The sequence below is a fragment of the Phacochoerus africanus genome, chromosome 14, assembly GCF_016906955.1.
Source record: "Phacochoerus africanus isolate WHEZ1 chromosome 14, ROS_Pafr_v1, whole genome shotgun sequence".
In the NCBI taxonomy this organism is placed as follows: Eukaryota; Metazoa; Chordata; class Mammalia; order Artiodactyla; family Suidae; genus Phacochoerus; species Phacochoerus africanus.
This window is the reverse complement of record NC_062557.1, coordinates 20,931,014-20,946,498: the sequence shown is the minus strand read 5'-3', so window position 1 is coordinate 20,946,498 and position 15,485 is coordinate 20,931,014. Positions and strand designations below refer to the sequence as shown.

General features: G+C 56.3%; 2 protein-coding genes across 7 annotated transcripts in view; one reads left to right on the top strand and one right to left on the bottom strand.

Annotated features, from left to right (window-relative positions):
- The first annotated feature begins 195 nt into the window (after positions 1-195).
- CNP (2',3'-cyclic nucleotide 3' phosphodiesterase) lies at positions 196-7,764 on the top strand. Of its 4 annotated transcripts, none has more exons than XM_047757848.1 (4): positions 196-350; positions 1,562-2,231; positions 5,035-5,174; positions 6,295-7,764. In XM_047757848.1, exons 1-4 carry the CDS (start codon positions 348-350, stop codon positions 6,742-6,744), a joined length of 1,263 nt encoding a protein of 420 aa, XP_047613804.1. In that variant the 5' UTR covers positions 196-347; the 3' UTR covers positions 6,745-7,764. The 4 variants fall into 4 exon arrangements, with proteins under 4 accessions (XP_047613804.1, XP_047613805.1, XP_047613806.1 ...); XM_047757849.1 differs by lacking the exon at positions 196-350 and adding an exon at positions 483-621; XM_047757850.1 differs by lacking the exon at positions 196-350 and adding an exon at positions 498-519.
- A 1,757-nt stretch (positions 7,765-9,521) lies between these two features.
- Positions 9,522-15,485, bottom strand: part of DNAJC7 (DnaJ heat shock protein family (Hsp40) member C7) — a 31,281-nt gene continuing 25,317 nt past the window's right edge. For all 3 annotated transcript variants that reach the window (XM_047756945.1, XM_047756946.1, XM_047756947.1), the window contains exons 10-14: positions 13,523-13,596; positions 12,984-13,130; positions 12,674-12,826; positions 10,269-10,331; positions 9,522-9,846 (exon numbers count right to left, since the gene is read on the bottom strand). In XM_047756945.1, the coding sequence (XP_047612901.1) occupies positions 9,809-9,846; positions 10,269-10,331; positions 12,674-12,826; positions 12,984-13,130; positions 13,523-13,596 (475 nt within the window). In that variant the 3' untranslated portion in view covers positions 9,522-9,808. The remainder of the gene's footprint in view (positions 9,847-10,268; positions 10,332-12,673; positions 12,827-12,983; positions 13,131-13,522; positions 13,597-15,485) is intronic.

The following is a 15,485-nucleotide window of genomic DNA, read 5'->3' as shown; positions in this document are numbered from 1 at the left end:
AAGAAAAACAGGCCACACCAGCCGTCCGCCTCCACCTTGGTCCCCGGCCGCGGCACAGCTGCTTGACTGAGGCACAGGGGCACCACAGCCCGAGCGCGTGGGAGCGGGGTCCCTTCCCCGCCCCCGCCGAATCAGTTTCGAGTTTCGATTCGCCGCGCCTGCGCAGAGGGGGCCGGGGCCGGAGCCGGCCCACCCCCGTCCCGCCCGCGGGCGCTCCGCCCCCGGGCTATGTAAGGCGGCCGAGCGTGGCCACGCGCCACCGCTAGACTCCGTGTCCCTCCGCGCGGGCGGGCGGCGCCGGAGAGCCAGTGCTGCGAAGGCGGCGACCGCGGCGCTTTCTCCTCATCATGGTGAGCGGGCGCGGGAAGGGCCGGGAAGGGAGCGAGCGGACCGGGCCAGGATAGCACCTTAGTGGAGAAGAGGAGCGCTGGGCGACCGGGGGAGGAAGTGGCATGCAAATGAGGAGCGAGGTTCCGGAGTGGAGTTGGGGTTTTCTCGGCAGTCCGGTGCAGCCCGGAGGTAGCGGCGACGCGGGGAGAGTCGGGGAGTGGGGACAGCGCTGGAAGAGGAAGGGAATCGCGCAGCAGCCCCGGGGCAGACGCGGGAGGCCGGTGGGCTCGGGTAACACGCTGGGCCCACGCTGGGTGGGCCTGCGGCGCCGTCCCCTGCTCGGGGCCTCATCGGAGATAAACGTAAGCCAGCTGAGCTCGCAGGGGCCTGGCAGGAGGTGGGGCCTCCCGAGAGGAGAAGGCGGCTTACAGTAAAAACTATCACCTGTGGCTTTTTGCTGGCGGGAAAACAAGCGGCTCAGAGAGGTGCTGCTGACACACAGCAAGGGGTGGGCAGAGCTAGACCCTGGACACAGGTGTCCAGTACCGCCCAGTCCTGGGGCAGGCACAAAGACCAAGACTTTGGTGGGGGGGAACCAGGGCAGAGGAGGAGGTGGCAGGGGTGCTGAATGAAGCCCTTTGTCCAGTGCTCTCCTGCCCTGCTCCCCACCAGCCTTTCTGTGGGACCATTGTCCCCCCCCCATCCCAGACAAAAGAGTATTATTTGTTGCTGGCATTGTTGGGGGAAGGGAGGCGGCTTTGGGTCACCCTTCTCCACCCCCACCCTCCTCTGTGCACTCAGAGCCAGGGCAGCTGTGGCTTTGCCCAGACGTAGAGCCCCCGACCACCTCCAAAGAGGTCATCCTTTGTAGGTGCCAGGAATATAAAGTTAGGGTCCGCTCCAAAGAGCGCAGGCTTCAGGCCCTCCCCTGCATGCACTTCCAGCAGTTTTCCTTTGGAAGTGGTGGCAGCGAGTGATCTTCGAGCAGGAGTTTCAGACCCAGACAAGTGCTCCTCTCCAACCTGCACAACCCGAAGCCATCAGGTTGCAAAGACCTAGGAGAATAGGACCAGCACCCCACGTTTTGGGAAGGTGCCCGCAGCACCCCAGGGGTGCCTGTCAATCAGGGCTGCGCCCAGGAGCAGGGCCCCCCCAGTTAGAACGAGGCCAGAGGCAAGGGGGCAAGGCTGGCGGTGACCTGGCTGACACCTGTCTTCCCTTCTTCACACAGAATAGAGGCTTCTCTCGAAAGAGCCAAACGTTCCTGCCCAAGATCTTCTTCCGCAAAATGTCATCCTCAGGGGCCAAGGACAAGCCGGAGCTGCAGTTTCCCTTCCTGCAGGACGAGGAGACGGTGGCCACGCTGCAGGAGTGCAAGACGCTCTTCATCCTGCGCGGCCTGCCCGGGAGCGGCAAGTCCACGCTGGCCCAGGTCATCATGGACAGGTACCGGGATGGCACCAAGGTGGTGTCCGCCGATGCCTACAAGATCACCCCCGGCGCCAGAGGAGCCTTCACCGAGGAGTACAAGCGGCTGGACGAGGACCTGGCCGCCTGCTGCCGCCGGGACATCCGTGTCCTCGTGCTGGACGACACCAACCACGAGCGGGAGCGGCTGGAGCAGCTCTTTGAGATGGCCGACCAGTACCAGTACCAGGTGGTGCTGGTGGAGCCCAAGACGGCCTGGCGGCTGGACTGTGCCCAGCTCAAGGAGAAGAACCACTGGCAGCTGTCGGCCGACGATCTGAAGAAGCTGAAGCCTGGGCTGGAGAAGGACTTCCTGCCGCTCTACTTTGGCTGGTTCCTGGCCAGGAAGAGTTCCGAGAGCCTCCGCAAAGCCGGCCAGACCTTCCTGGAGGAGCTGGGCAACCACAAGGCCTTCAAGAAAGAGCTGCGACACTGTAGGTGGCGGAGGGGGCCGGTGGGGACCGTTAGCCTCAGTTGTAAGCCCCCCCTGCGGGCACAGGGCGCTGCGTGCGTGCGTGGCCCCATTGTTCTCCAAGCAGTTCCAAAGGCTCCGTTCAGTCCCTAGCCCCCCGTGAGCCCGGTGCTCTGCCCCAGTCAGAGGCCCGTTCCGGAGCGGGGAGCGTGGAGGGACGGGGAGGCCGGGGGCTCTCCTGCTGCCGGCACAGGCAGCCTTGGGTGGCACGCGCTCAGGAAGATGGGGGGAGGCGTTTGCCAGGTACCTTCCCTCCCTCTGCACCCTTCTTTCCGCCCCGCTCCCCAGCTGCCCTCTCCCAGCCTGGATCTAGGCCACTAACCCGGTCTCAGAGACCCAAGGACGTGCTGTCATACTAGGAAACGTATCAACATCTTGTGGAACCTTGAAGGGAGAATCTGGTCCAGTGTTTTTAAACTCATTTTTAGCAGCAGAACCATTTTCCAAGTTAACTATGCCATGGGGTCCTAAGCTGCAAAAAAAAATATATCTGTATATATCATTGGGACTCTTTTTTTTGTTGTTTTGTTTTGTCTTTTTTAGGGCGGAACCCCACAGCACATGGAGGTTCCCAGGCTAGGGGTCGAATCAGAGCTGTAGTTGCTGGCCTGTGACACAGCCACAGCAACGCAGGATCTGGGCTGCGTCTGCAGCCTACACCACAGCTCACGGCAACACCGGATCCTTAGCCCCTGAGCGAGGCCAGGGCTTGAAGCTGCGTCCTCATGGATACTCGTCAGATTCGTTTCCGCTGCGCCACGACGGGGACTCCCGTTACCGGGGCTCTTGGGGCTCTTCTGGGGATGGTTTCCAGGCCTTGAGCTCCCCGTGCACCTCCTACGGCATCCCACAGCCCCAGAGAACAGACACACCGCTAGTCCCAACCCTTGTTTCTGTGGAAGGGAAAATGCCCAAGGAGGATTGGGGTTTGCCCACAGCCGTTGTGAGGGCTGTGGGCTCTGTCCCCCCCACAGGGGGGCCTCTCCGTATTGGGTCGGACCAGGGTTCTCTCCTGGCCAAGGCTCTTTGCTCCGGGAGGGAAGGCATGGGTTAAGGAAGGGCCCTGGTGGGTCTCATTCTCCTCCAGGGGCCTCTTGGGGATCTGTCAGCCGCCAACCCATCTGTTCCTTTAACCCATTCTTAGTTGCCCCTGATTTTAGACTATCTTCGTGCTAGAAATAGCCCCACCTGTGTTTCTTTGTGTTCTCAGAGGTAATCTGTGCCTGTGTGTGTCTCTGAGGACTCTCCTCTTGGCTTCTACAACTTGAATGCTGGGAAACCAGGGGACCGGCCAGGCGAGGGTTAGCCTGATAATAGCATCCAAGGCCAGGCTCTGGGTTAGAGCTGGCTCTGCCCTGGAGAGTGATGCTTTTACTCTTAGAAACTGGGGTCCTCACAGCAAAGCCTTCCATCAGAGTAGGGGTCTCCCTCCCTTGGAGGGTCAGGGACATCCTCCTCGGGAGCGAGCAGGAGGAACCCGGCGACTCGGAAGCTAGCCACCGGCTTGGAGTCTGGAAATTGACACCCCAGGGCCCCAGGTCTTGGCGAAACTGCCCGCTGTCGTGTCATCCCACTGTCTCCCGAGCCCCTTCCCACGCCAGGCTTGATAAGAGGCTCTCATCCACCAGCAGAGCCTGCAAGGGCCTGGTATTCCAGTGACCAGACAGCTTCTTGTTCACACGGCCCCTGAGTGAGAGGGGACCTGACTGATCGTTCCCTGGGTGCTCTTGGGAGACCTGGGGTGTGTGGTCACCCTAATTGTGGTATTTGACAGATGAGGGTCAGTCACTTGCCTTGGGTCCAATGGGTTGGAAGCAGCTGGATGTGAATTATGCTCTTCTGGCTCCTTCCACTCTAACCACATTGTTCCTAGCCTCTTTTCTTGCTACCTAATTTCTTTTTTATTTGCTTTTTAGGGGGGCACCTGCAGCATATGGAGGTTCCCAGGCTAGGGGGTCGAATCAGAGCTACACAGCCACAGCAACACAGGATCTGAGCCATGTCTACGACCTACACCACAGCCCATGGCAACGCCAGATCCTTAACCCACTGAGCAAGGCTGGGGATCGAACCCACAACCTCATGGTTCCTAGTCGGATTCATTTCCGCTGCGCCACGACGGAACTCCTCTAGCTCATTTTTCAGGATCTGCTTCCCCTCCTCCTTTGTCAGATGTGGAGCTGGTGAAGCTCCCATTTCCTTGGCTGGCCTCCTATCCCTGGGTTACCAGGTTACCAGTGCCATAGTTTTCGGGTCTGGGCAAGAGACGTAGCATCTGCAGAATGTAGAGCAGGAACTTTTTTTTTTGTCTTTTTGTCCTTTTGCCGCACCCGCGGCATATGGAGGTTCCCAGGCTAGGGGTCTAATCGGAGCTATAGCTGCCGGCCTACACCACAGCCACAGCACCTCGGGATCCGAGCCGTGTCTGTGACCTACACCACAGCTCACAGCAACGCCGGATCCTGAACCCACTGAATGAGACCAGGGATCGAACCCTCGACCTCATCGTTCCTAGTAGGATTCATTAACTACTGAGCCGTGATGGGAACTCTGAGCAGGGAACTTAAACACCTTTCTGAAGCCCCAAGGTTGCTATTAGTTTTGACCAGCAAGTCAGTGCTGGCGGGTTGCTCAGTGGTAGTGGGTTGCAAATTCGTGTTTAATGTCTGATTTTTTGTCCCCCTCGGGATCTGCCGCGGTCTTGGTGAGGGATGTTGTGATGACTCTGCTCTTCCGCCCTGACGCCCCACTCTCTCCCCCTGCAGTTGGCTCTGGGGACGAGCCCAGGGAGAAGATGGAGCTGGTGGCCTACTTTGGGAAGAGACCCCCAGGTGTGCTGCACTGCACAACCAAGTTCTGTGACTACGGGAAGGCGGCCGGGGCAGAGGAGTACGCCCAGCAGGAAGTGAGTGCTCCCCAGGGACCCCGACCCAGGCGGCTTCTCAGCCAAAGGGGCAGCTCCTGCCCCAGCTCACACCTCCGCAGGCTTGTGCCCCTAGAGCCTGCCCAGCTGGACCTCTTCCTTCTGCAGCTGGTCGGCAGCAGCTCCTGCTCTGGCCCTGAAGCCTGTTTTCAGTTCCAGAGGCTCATCAGTTTAGTCCCTGGCCCCCAGGGAGCCTGATGCTCTGAGGTCCTGTGCCCAGCCTAGGGCCGTGTCCCGGAGTGGGGAGTGTGGAGGGATGGGGCACCTTGTTGGCTTAGGGGCACCAGCCCCCTCCCTGCCACACAGCCCACAGCCTCCGCCCGTGGCAGGGCGCCCCGGGGTGGGGCCAACTGCGGCCTCCTTCAGGTCACCGCCTTCTCGGTAGGGCTGTCCCCGACCCCCGCCCTCTCCCTCGCTTCTCTGCCTGCATTCCCGCCGCCCTTGTGCTTGTTTGTTCCCGGCTCTCCCCGTAAATGGAAGCTCCCTGAGCGCAGCAGGTTTTAGTGTGGTTCGCCTCGTAGCCTGGCTCCTGCTACACTCGACGAGCGCCCTCACGGCCTCTTGGCCTCCATCCGCTCCGCAGGTTCATTAAGCACTTAGGTCCTGTTGGGGCGACGGGTTGTGAGCAAACTAGGGAAGCTTTTATGATCCATCAGGAGAGATGAGCTTTCTGAGAGAATCCCATAGAATATAAGCCCAAGTGTAGGCCATTTTTGTCAATTTCTAATGCCTGATCCCAGCGTGGCCTTGACGGGGGGTGGGGGGGGCGGTTGTCAGGTACTGACCACAACAGCCCTTGCTAGGCGCCCGCGTCGCTGTCGGAAGCTGTTCCCGGGCCCTCCTGCAGTCCTCGCGCTGAGGCAGGTCTGGCCCCAGCCCCGTCTTGCAGGTGAGTGAGTCCTGCCTGCAGCTGGTGGCAGGAGCTCAGTCCAGACTCAGGAAGCCTGGCGTCTCACCCCTGCTTGGTCCAGCCTCCCTGGCAAGCAGCCTGGGCACGACCACGGGGTGGAGGCTCGCGGGCTCTGCTCTGTGGTGCTTGCTGCTTGCTGTCCCCCTCTCAATGCGGCCACCTCTAGCCCGGCCCTCTGCCCTCTCTTGGTAGGCGGTGAAGAAATCCTACAGCAAGGCCTTCGTGCTGACCATCTCCGCGCTCTTTGTGACACCCAAGACGACGGGAGCCCGGGTGGAGCTGAGTGAGCAGGAGCTGGCCTTGTGGCCGAACGACGTGGACAAGCTGTCCCCCTCCGACAGCCTGCCGCGGGGCAGCCGCGCACACATCACCCTGGGCTGTGCGGGTGACGTGGAGGCCGTGCAGACGGGCCTCGACCTGCTAGAGATTGTGCGGCAGGAGAAGGGGGGCAGCCGCGGCGAGGAGGTGGGTGAGCTGAGCCGGGGCAAGCTCTACTCCTTGGGCAACGGGCGCTGGATGCTGAGCCTGGCCAAGAAGATGGAGGTCAGGGCCATCTTCACGGGGTACTACGGGAAGGGCAAGGCCGTGCCCACCCGCGGCGGCCGCAAGGGTGGCAGCTTTCAGTCCTGTGCCATCCTCTGAGCGCTCCTGCGGCCACGCAGCCCCGCTCCTTACAGGGGAAGCGGATGCAAGGGAAGCCGCCTCTGCTTGATCTTTGAGTCTTTTTTTTTTTTTTTTTTACTCGAAGTAGTTAACCTTCCTGTAACTTTTTTAAAACTTGTAAAATAACTTTTCCTGCCCACCCCTTCCTCCTCTAACGCTCAAGCTCTCAACACGAGGGGGTGAGTAGGCACCATTCAGGCACCCAGGCCAAAGCCGACGAGGCCGGGCCGAGCTGGGCCTGGACCACAGCCACGACCCCGAGCCCCAGTTGAGTTCCTGGGCCCCTAGGCCCACTGCCCCGCCCAGAGCCTCCGCAGTGCTGCACATACCCACAGGCTGCTCACCACCAGTGAGCAAAAAAAAAAAAAAAACAAAACTAGTGGTGGATTTGAGACAGGAGGACCCCCTGGGCTTTGATCCCATTTTTTAATCAGTGTAGCCCCAGGAAGCCTGAGGCTATTTACCAGGGTGGAAAAGGAGTTTACCTCCCACCTTTGGTCTTAAGTGCTTGTCCCCTCCTCACACTGTAACCAGGTAACAGTCTGATAACTAGGGAAGAAAATGAATAAGCAGCAACCACAGCCCAGGCTGGCTGCGGGTGTCACCCAGGCAAGGCTCTGCTGTGTGGATGATGAGATCAAGGCCAGAGGCGGTGCCTAGGTGCAGACGCTTCCATCCTGCTGCCTGCCCAGCCCATCTTGCCTCCTGGTGCCTCTGGAGGCCCTGTGCCTCCACTAAAGGGGGTTAGTGGGTATCAAGAGCCAGTGGAGTGGCCCTCGGCTCCAAGCCCCACCTGTGCCTGTGGGAAGGGCTTTTTACATTGCTATGTGCGCTGTGCTGTGGTTCCTGGGGTGCCCTCGACTGCCCTTTGCTCAGTAACAGGACCTTGCTAATCAGGGTGTCACTTGACAAAAGTGCCTGGGATTTAAGTTCCTATCCTGGCTTTGCCCAGCCTCAGCACCTTGTAAGACTGATGATGAAATAAATCATGTTAATCCAGCTGTGTGCAGTCTCTCTCGCCCTCTGTGCCCAGCTCAGTCTTCCCTGGGGCGAGGGCAGGATGCGTTAGGACAGCCTTTGTCCCCCAGCTTGGGGCCATCGGTCCTGTCTCCCCTCTGCGGGCTGGGCACAGCTGTGGCGAGCTCGGGCCGCTGAACAGTGTTGGCTTTCATGAGGAGGCAGAAGGGAGAGGCTGGTCTGAGATGCACCCAGAAAGTGGGGGCCGGCCGGGTATGCGGGACACTGGGCACAAAGCTTGTCACCAGCCCAGTAACTAGTTACAAGCCCACAGGTGTGCCCAGTCCAATCCAATCAGAAAGACCCCAGCAGGACCCAGGGTTTTCCAGGGAAGGCCACCTTCAGGTCATTGCCACTTTAAACACCAGGGAAGAGCTGACATTCAAGAATCTCCTCCGGGGAGTTCCCGTCGTGGCTCAGTGGAAATGAACCTGAATAGCATCCGTGGGGATGCAGGTTTGATCCCTCACCTTGCTCAGTGGGTTGGAGATCTGGCGTTGCTGTGAGCTGTAGGTCACAAATGCGGTTCGGATCCTGTGTTGCTGGGGCTGTGGTGTAGGCCGGCAGCTACAGCTCCAGTTCAGCCCCTAGCCTGGGAACCTCCATGCGCCATGGGTATGGCCCTAAAAAGAAAAAAAAAAAAAGATTAAAAAAAATTTTTTTAAAAAAAGAATCTTGGAATTCCTGTGGTGGCTCAGTGGTTAATGAATCTGACTAGGAACCATGAGGTTGTGGGTTTGATCCCTGCCCTCACTCAGTGGGTTAAGGATCTCGTGTGGCTGTGGCGTAGGCTGGTGGCTACAGCTCTGATTAGATCCCTAGCCTGGGAACTTCCATATGCCGTGGGTGCGGCCTCCAAAAGACAAAAAAGACAAAAAGAATCTCCCTCAGGCCTCGGGGCCTGGATGGCTACTTGAGGAACTTCCTAGGCCTAATGCAGTCAGCATTTCACCGTGGCCTTGGCACTAAGGGGGAAGACTGGAAAGAAAGGGCCATGGGCTCAGGAGGAAGGGAAGTAGTTATCTCTTTGGGCTAAGGTCTCTCCCCAGCCATCTCCACTTGGCAAAGCACCAGAAATCTGAGCTTCAGCCAAAGCCTCAAGAGTCTCTGCCTGGAACTCCTGAGATCACTGACCACAAACAAAGCTTGACCTGAATAACATGACATATGCCACTGCTTCCTTCCCCCGCGAGCTCCCCATGCAGGAAGGGACACCAGTGGAGATGGCAAAGGGCCTTCACTAAGAATGGGGTTGTGTTTCCAGCTAAGGGAGCTGATGTCAGCGCCCAGACCCCTGGGCCCAGGAGCTGCCCGTCCTGCTTGGAAATGGTCTGAGGGTCAGGGAGGCAGGATTTTGTCCTCTTCTCCACTGCCCTCAAGCAGGGGCAACTGTGAGGGCCTGTGTGAACCTGAGTTAGCCTGGCCAGACACCTGGCACCCACCCATGGTCCGAGAGCTCTGGACACATGCAGCTTCTAGTGATTTCTAGTGGCCGCTACTGTAAAATAAGTGGTTTCCTGAGCTGCCTCATGACGGGCAGGCTGGCCCCAGCAGTATTCCCAGGGCCTGCTCAGCATTCATGTGCTAGACAGACGGTGGGTGGGTGGGGCACCCACACCCCTTGTGGGGTGGCTCGCTGAGCCTGAAGTCCACATGGGCGTCAGCCCTGTGCTGGGGGCTCAGCTCTGACCCACTGACCCTGGGATGACACAAAGCAGCTGCCAGAGCCAAGTGCCAGAAAGGGTCAAAACATTTTATTCTCTTAATTTTTTTCTTTTTTAATAAAGTTAAACAGTAAAACAAAAATTCACAAGCTGCCCTGTCCACCCCCCACCTCCCCCCCTACCCGCAGTCTTCGGCGCTGGCTCCCTTTCCTTCACCCACTCACACAGACACAGGGTATCCGACTGAGAAAACGAAACTGCTCTAAGGACGTGGAGACATGATGAAGGGAGGAGGTGAATCGTGTCCACATTCGAGGTTACACTGAGCGAGTCTGCATTTTCTGGGTTTCTGGATGGTTTCATTAGCCAAACTGGAAAAAGAAATTCCCTGGACCGGATGCTGCAGGCGAAGAAGAGCTCATTAGCTGGTTCTGAGTCTGCAAGGGAAGGTCACTGCCCTGACGACCGACAGTCTTCGAGGGCTACTTCAGACGGGAAAAGAAAAACCTCCAAGGGGATCAAGCAGGCTGGGCCCTGGGGTGTAGGAGGGAGCACGCTAGCAGGCTGTAGGCGTGGGCTTAACACCTTCGCTCTTGCAGAGAAGCTCTGGGCAGCTCAGAGACGCCTCCCCGACCTGACCGTGTGCAGGTGAGGCACTGACGCTCCCGGAAACCTCCCCTCTCCCCATCCTCAGCAGCACCCACGGGACACAAGCCCTGCGAGATGAGCAATCTGCTGCCTCCACTCCCTCTGACTCTCACACTCTGCCTAACTGGAGAGTCGCTGGGTTGGCTTGTGGTTTGGGAATTAGGGCACACCCACCTTCAAAGCTGAAGCCCCCAGGACCGCCAAAGAATGCCTTGAAGATATTGTTTGCATCGAAATCTGTGGAGCAAAGTGAGGAGCAGAGAAAGCACAAAAAGGTGGAAAAATTTTAAGTGTTTGAGGAGGAATTTTTCAGAAAACGGCCTCCAAGCTTTCCCAGATAGTGTCACTTCCCTCCTTTCCCCCGAATTGCACAGACGAGAGGCGACCCTGCTCCTTAGGGTGTATTCCCTTCTCCTGGTCCCAAAGGAAAGCTTTCTTTGCCCCCACCCGATGCCAAGGCACTTTATGACACGAGACCTCCCCCCGACCACCCGGCTGGGGCTGCTACTGAAAAGGCTAGAATTTATCACTTAAATGCTACCAAGACTGATAAAAGAATGAGACCTATGATTTACTGCATGTTTGATGCTATACTCTGTTCACACTGTAAGCCAGAAAAAAAAACTAGTTAATTTTTTTATTTTTATTTTTTGGCCACACCCGCAGCATGTGGACGTTCCCAGGACCGGGCACCCCTCACCTCTCACAGCTGTAAACAGAGCCATAGCAGTGACAACACCAGATCTTTTTTTTTTTTTTTTTTGTCTTTTTGCCATTTCTAAGGCCGCTCCTGCGGCATATGGAGGTTCCCAGGCTAGGGGTCGAATCGGAGCTGTGGCTGCCAGCCTACGCCAGAGCCACGGCAATGCAGGATCCAAGCCGCGTCTGCGACCTATACCACAGCTCACGGCAACGCCGGATCCTTAACCCACTGAGCAAGGCCAGGGATCGAACCCGCCAACCTCATGGTTCCTAGTCAGATTCGTTAACCATTGAGCCACGAGGGGAACTCCCAACACCGGATCTTTAACCTGCTGAGCCACAAGGGAACTTGGAAGAACAAAAAAAAGCTACAGTTTATTAAGCACCTACCCAGTGCCAATCACGGTGGTGGGTACCTTGCATACATTTTATTTTCCCAACTCACACTCAACAAAAACCGAAGTAGGGGGCTCCAGTCACTTGCTCAGATCATGTGGCCAGTGAAATCAATCGAACTGAACACTGCCAACTCCTGTGTGCCTCCAGCGCAGGCTCCTTCCACCAGGCCACAGCGTGGCTCGTGTCCCTGCCTGCCTAACAGAGCTGCACAGGATTTATCTCCACCGGCCGATCCCACACGTATATCGTGTCCAAAAGTGAATTCTTCTTTGCCTGTGTATCTGCTCATCTTCCTGGGGTCCCCCAGCCCCCTGAACAGCCAGCCCTATGGGGTCGGCTATGCCAAAGCCACTCTCAACTTAGTCCTCTCCCTGTCCCAACACACTCAGCAGCCAACTCCTGCTGACTCCAACACTATCCCCCTGGTGTACCCTCCGGCCCTCTCCCATTTACTGCGTCTTCCTCCTCACCCTTTCCAAACCAGCTTTCCTCACTGCCTGCCCCAGGAGTGCTTCTAGTGCTAGGTCCGCAGCAACCCTACCTAGCTCCCTTCAAGACCTTCAATTGCTTATAACTCTTCTCGACCTCGGGGCAGAGTAATGTTTATTATTAGTAAACCAAGGTTTTAAAAACACACATATGCACACACACCCTAGAACTGGCAAGGTCAGGATTATCTACATAGTATCATCAACCGTATTTAAAATTCCAACAGTGGAATTTAAACTTCTCTTGGTGGAAGAGAAGAGCTGGCTCGAGAGGCAGTGGTCTGACAACTGTGCACAGCTCAGGGCTTCTTCTGACCTCCGGCTGAGCTCAGTGAGCAGCGATGCTCACGGCTGCACCTGACTTCATTCTAAGTCTTCTGGGGAAACCAAAGCCTGTGACGGCTGACAGGGACACGCAGAGATGTCAGGCGACAAACACTGCAGTGGGGGAAGAACTTCCAGCCCAAAGGAAAAGCCGACACACAGTCTTCCCGCAGCTTCTCGGGCCTGCTGAGGTCTGTCCCAGCCACTGCCAGCGCTCAACACTCTGAGCCTCGAGCACCTCTATGCTCCCAGATAGAGCCCCCAGGAGCCCGTCAAAGTTGCTATGCTTTTCTGCACATCCAAGGTGTCCCTTGCTAGAGCTGACCTCCTTGGCAACCACTCTGCCCCCTGGCACCTGCTACACTTGCTTGCCCTCCTTGGACTCCATGTCTGTTAGACCCGGGTTTGGATTTGGTGGGGGTGGGGGCAGAATTTGCAAACCCCTGGACTGCAGGTTCCTGGAGGTCAAGGACCCTGTTTGCTTCACCTTTGTTACTTCCCGCCCCCGGCACAGTGCCCCTCACGTTACAGGTACTCATCGGAGTGCACCTTACAAACTGCTGCACGTGACACAAGCCTCTCCCTCTGGAAGGTCTTTAGAGAAAGAGCTGCCATTCCACGGCTTTCAGATTCACCCCGGGCTGCCCCAGGCAGCTCCCGACTCACCACCCATATTCATGCCCTCTTCATCCAGGTCTTGCCCACTGTCATAGCGAGTCTTTTTCTTGGGATCAGAGAGAATGGTAAAAGCTTCTCCAACTTCCTTGAACTTTTTCTCCTCCTCCTTCTGAACTTCCGCACTGGCTCCGCTGTGCCGATCTAAAGGGAGGAGCACAGGAGAACTCGGAGCCTCAAAAACACGACGTTTAATTGAAAGACCGCATTGTGTCTGGTACTTCCCCAGCGTGGAGGCTGCAGCGCTCAGCAGCACCTGCTCAGCTAGGAGCCCCGCCCTCCCACGAGCGCGCCGCTCTACCTGGATGGTGCATCAAGGCCCGTTTCCGGTAAGCTTTCTTGATCTCGTCCTCAGAGGCATTCTTGTCTACTCCAAGGATCTTGTAGTAATCTTTCCTCTTACTCTTCTTCAGTTCCAGCTGTGCATTCTTCAGGAGCTGTTTGTGTTCTAGAGGAAGACATCCAGCGTCAACGGACAATCCTGATTCTGGCTCCCCCCCCCACCCAGGTCCCAGGCCAGATGCCCTGGAGTCAGAAGCCCTGTTAACCATACCAGAGGCTTTTACGGTGTTTTCTTCCAGGGATTAAAAACAATCTACTCATACTTAGGTTCTTCACATCGGCCTCAGCACACAGGAAAGGAAGTGAAAGTGACAGGGAGGACTGGCGACCAGAAAACAGGTGCCTTGTCCCACACCTGGGATCTCTGTTCACTTCTTCCTGGCTGGGGATCACAGAGGCTCCAGGTTCCTCCCTGAATCAAACTACTCAAGTCCAGTTCTAGGACCTTCAAGTCGGGCCACACAGTTCCCTGAGAAACGTGCTCTCGAACTTCTTTACCTTTCGTTTTCTCCGTCTGATACACTTTTTCATAGTCCCGCACTGCTTCTTCATACTGTTCTGTGTCCATGTAACTGAGGAAGAAATACAGGGCAGAACAGTGACATAAACAGCAACGGCCTTCAGTTATCCCTCTAGGAGAAGAAGTATGGCTCAGGCAAGAGACACACACTTTTGGTTGAGATGTTTCTTGAAACAGGAGTCCTTCAGCTAGCCGTGAGAAAAAGTTAACTACCAATTCCTCAGGGAAGAGCGAGTGAGGTCTCAGCCACTTGCACCTAGCCAGCCAAGTGATACCATGCTCTGAGCAGAGAGCAACCAGGGGGAGAAAGTTCCCTCCGATTTCACTCAGAGCCACCGAGAGGCATGTGGACTGCCTTAGGAGAGACAACGTGAAGGCAGCTACTTGATTACTTGGGACTGCAAACAGGAGAAAAATTATCAAGTGAGACCAATGGCTATGAAAGAAAGAGCTTTGAAACTGAGAGTGTCATGAACATGCCGGGCCAGCTCCAATCCAGAGAAGTGGGATGAGTGAGCCACTAGAAGGACCTGTTCAAGGTGGTGGCTGCTGGCAAATGATTAAGACTAATCAGTCTGAGAGATGCAGGTTAGTGACACAGAAAAGGAGCGTCCAAACACAGTCTTGCTTCTATTCGAGAGCACAGAAAGGAGGAGGGGCCCTGGCCCACAATGGGAGGAAACTGGCTTGACAGGCTGATCCCCAGACCTCTTAAGTGTCTCCTCCCCCGAAGTAAAGTGGCCTCTTCCTGATAACATCACTGGCTCCAAGACTGGCCTCCCGATTAAACGGACTGGCAGGAGGTCCAGAGACAACCACCATCAGCTGGGGAGTGGGGCGTGACCGAGCAGTGCAGCCGGCCACTGCGCAGAGGTTCAATGGGCGCTGCCGCACAGCCCAGCTTCACAAACACCACAGAGCCCCACCCGGCTGAGAGCCCGGGGGCGGGGGTGTTACTGATGTGGCCGGCAAAAGAGAAGCCGAACAGCTTCGGTATCTCTGATTCTTCAGACATCTTGATTTTCGACCTTAAAAAACACGCTAACAAAACCAGTGCCCCACAAACACAGGGCACGAAGGCTGCCAGGAGTGCAGAGAACCCATTTACAAGATGGAGTATAGTAATATTAACTGAAGTTAAAAAAAAAAAATTAACTGACAGCTCTAGGTATAGGATGATCTGACAGACAAACTTGATGGACTTTCCAGGCCCTTACACAATATACTAAATAATAAACAAGCTTATGTTACAGTGATTTGCATTTTTATTTCACTTTTTTTTTTTTGGCTATACCCATGGCACGTGGAAGTGTCTGGGCTAGGGATCAAACCTGCGGCACTGAACCACAGCAAGGGACAATGCTGGATTCTTAACCTGCCGTCACAAAGGAACGCCCAAAATAAATTTTTTAAGTTGAAGAAAACGTGGAAAAGAACAGCTTCAGGGCAAATGGGAAACCCTAGCCCACGATGGGAGAGGCAGCAAAGTCTGGCGTCTAGTAAGGCTTCGGCTGAACCCATCTCCAATACTTCCTGTCAATTCCAGCTGCCCGAGGGGACTGCTGCCAAGCTCTCAGCCAACTGTGCCAAACAGTGCACACTGTTCCCTGTGGCAGGATCCCATGGCAGAGCCCCTCAGAGGACAGTTCTGTTTCTACCACAAAGATAAAGAGTTGCCTGATCCCGTTACCCTCCTAACGAATCAAGAATTTTCTCTCTCCCCACTCCCTGTTCAAACATGACAGAGTGTTCCATCTCCTGAGTGGATATGCTGTTATGTATCCGGCCACCCCCTCCCCACTAGACAGCTGGGTGAGAGCCTTCTTTTTTGCTATTACAGGTAATTCTGCAGTAAACATGTACACAAGTTGTAAAGTAAGTCGTGAGCTGGGTCAAAGGGCACTCTGTTGTCTTCCATAGCGGCCAAGTTTGTCTGCGAGT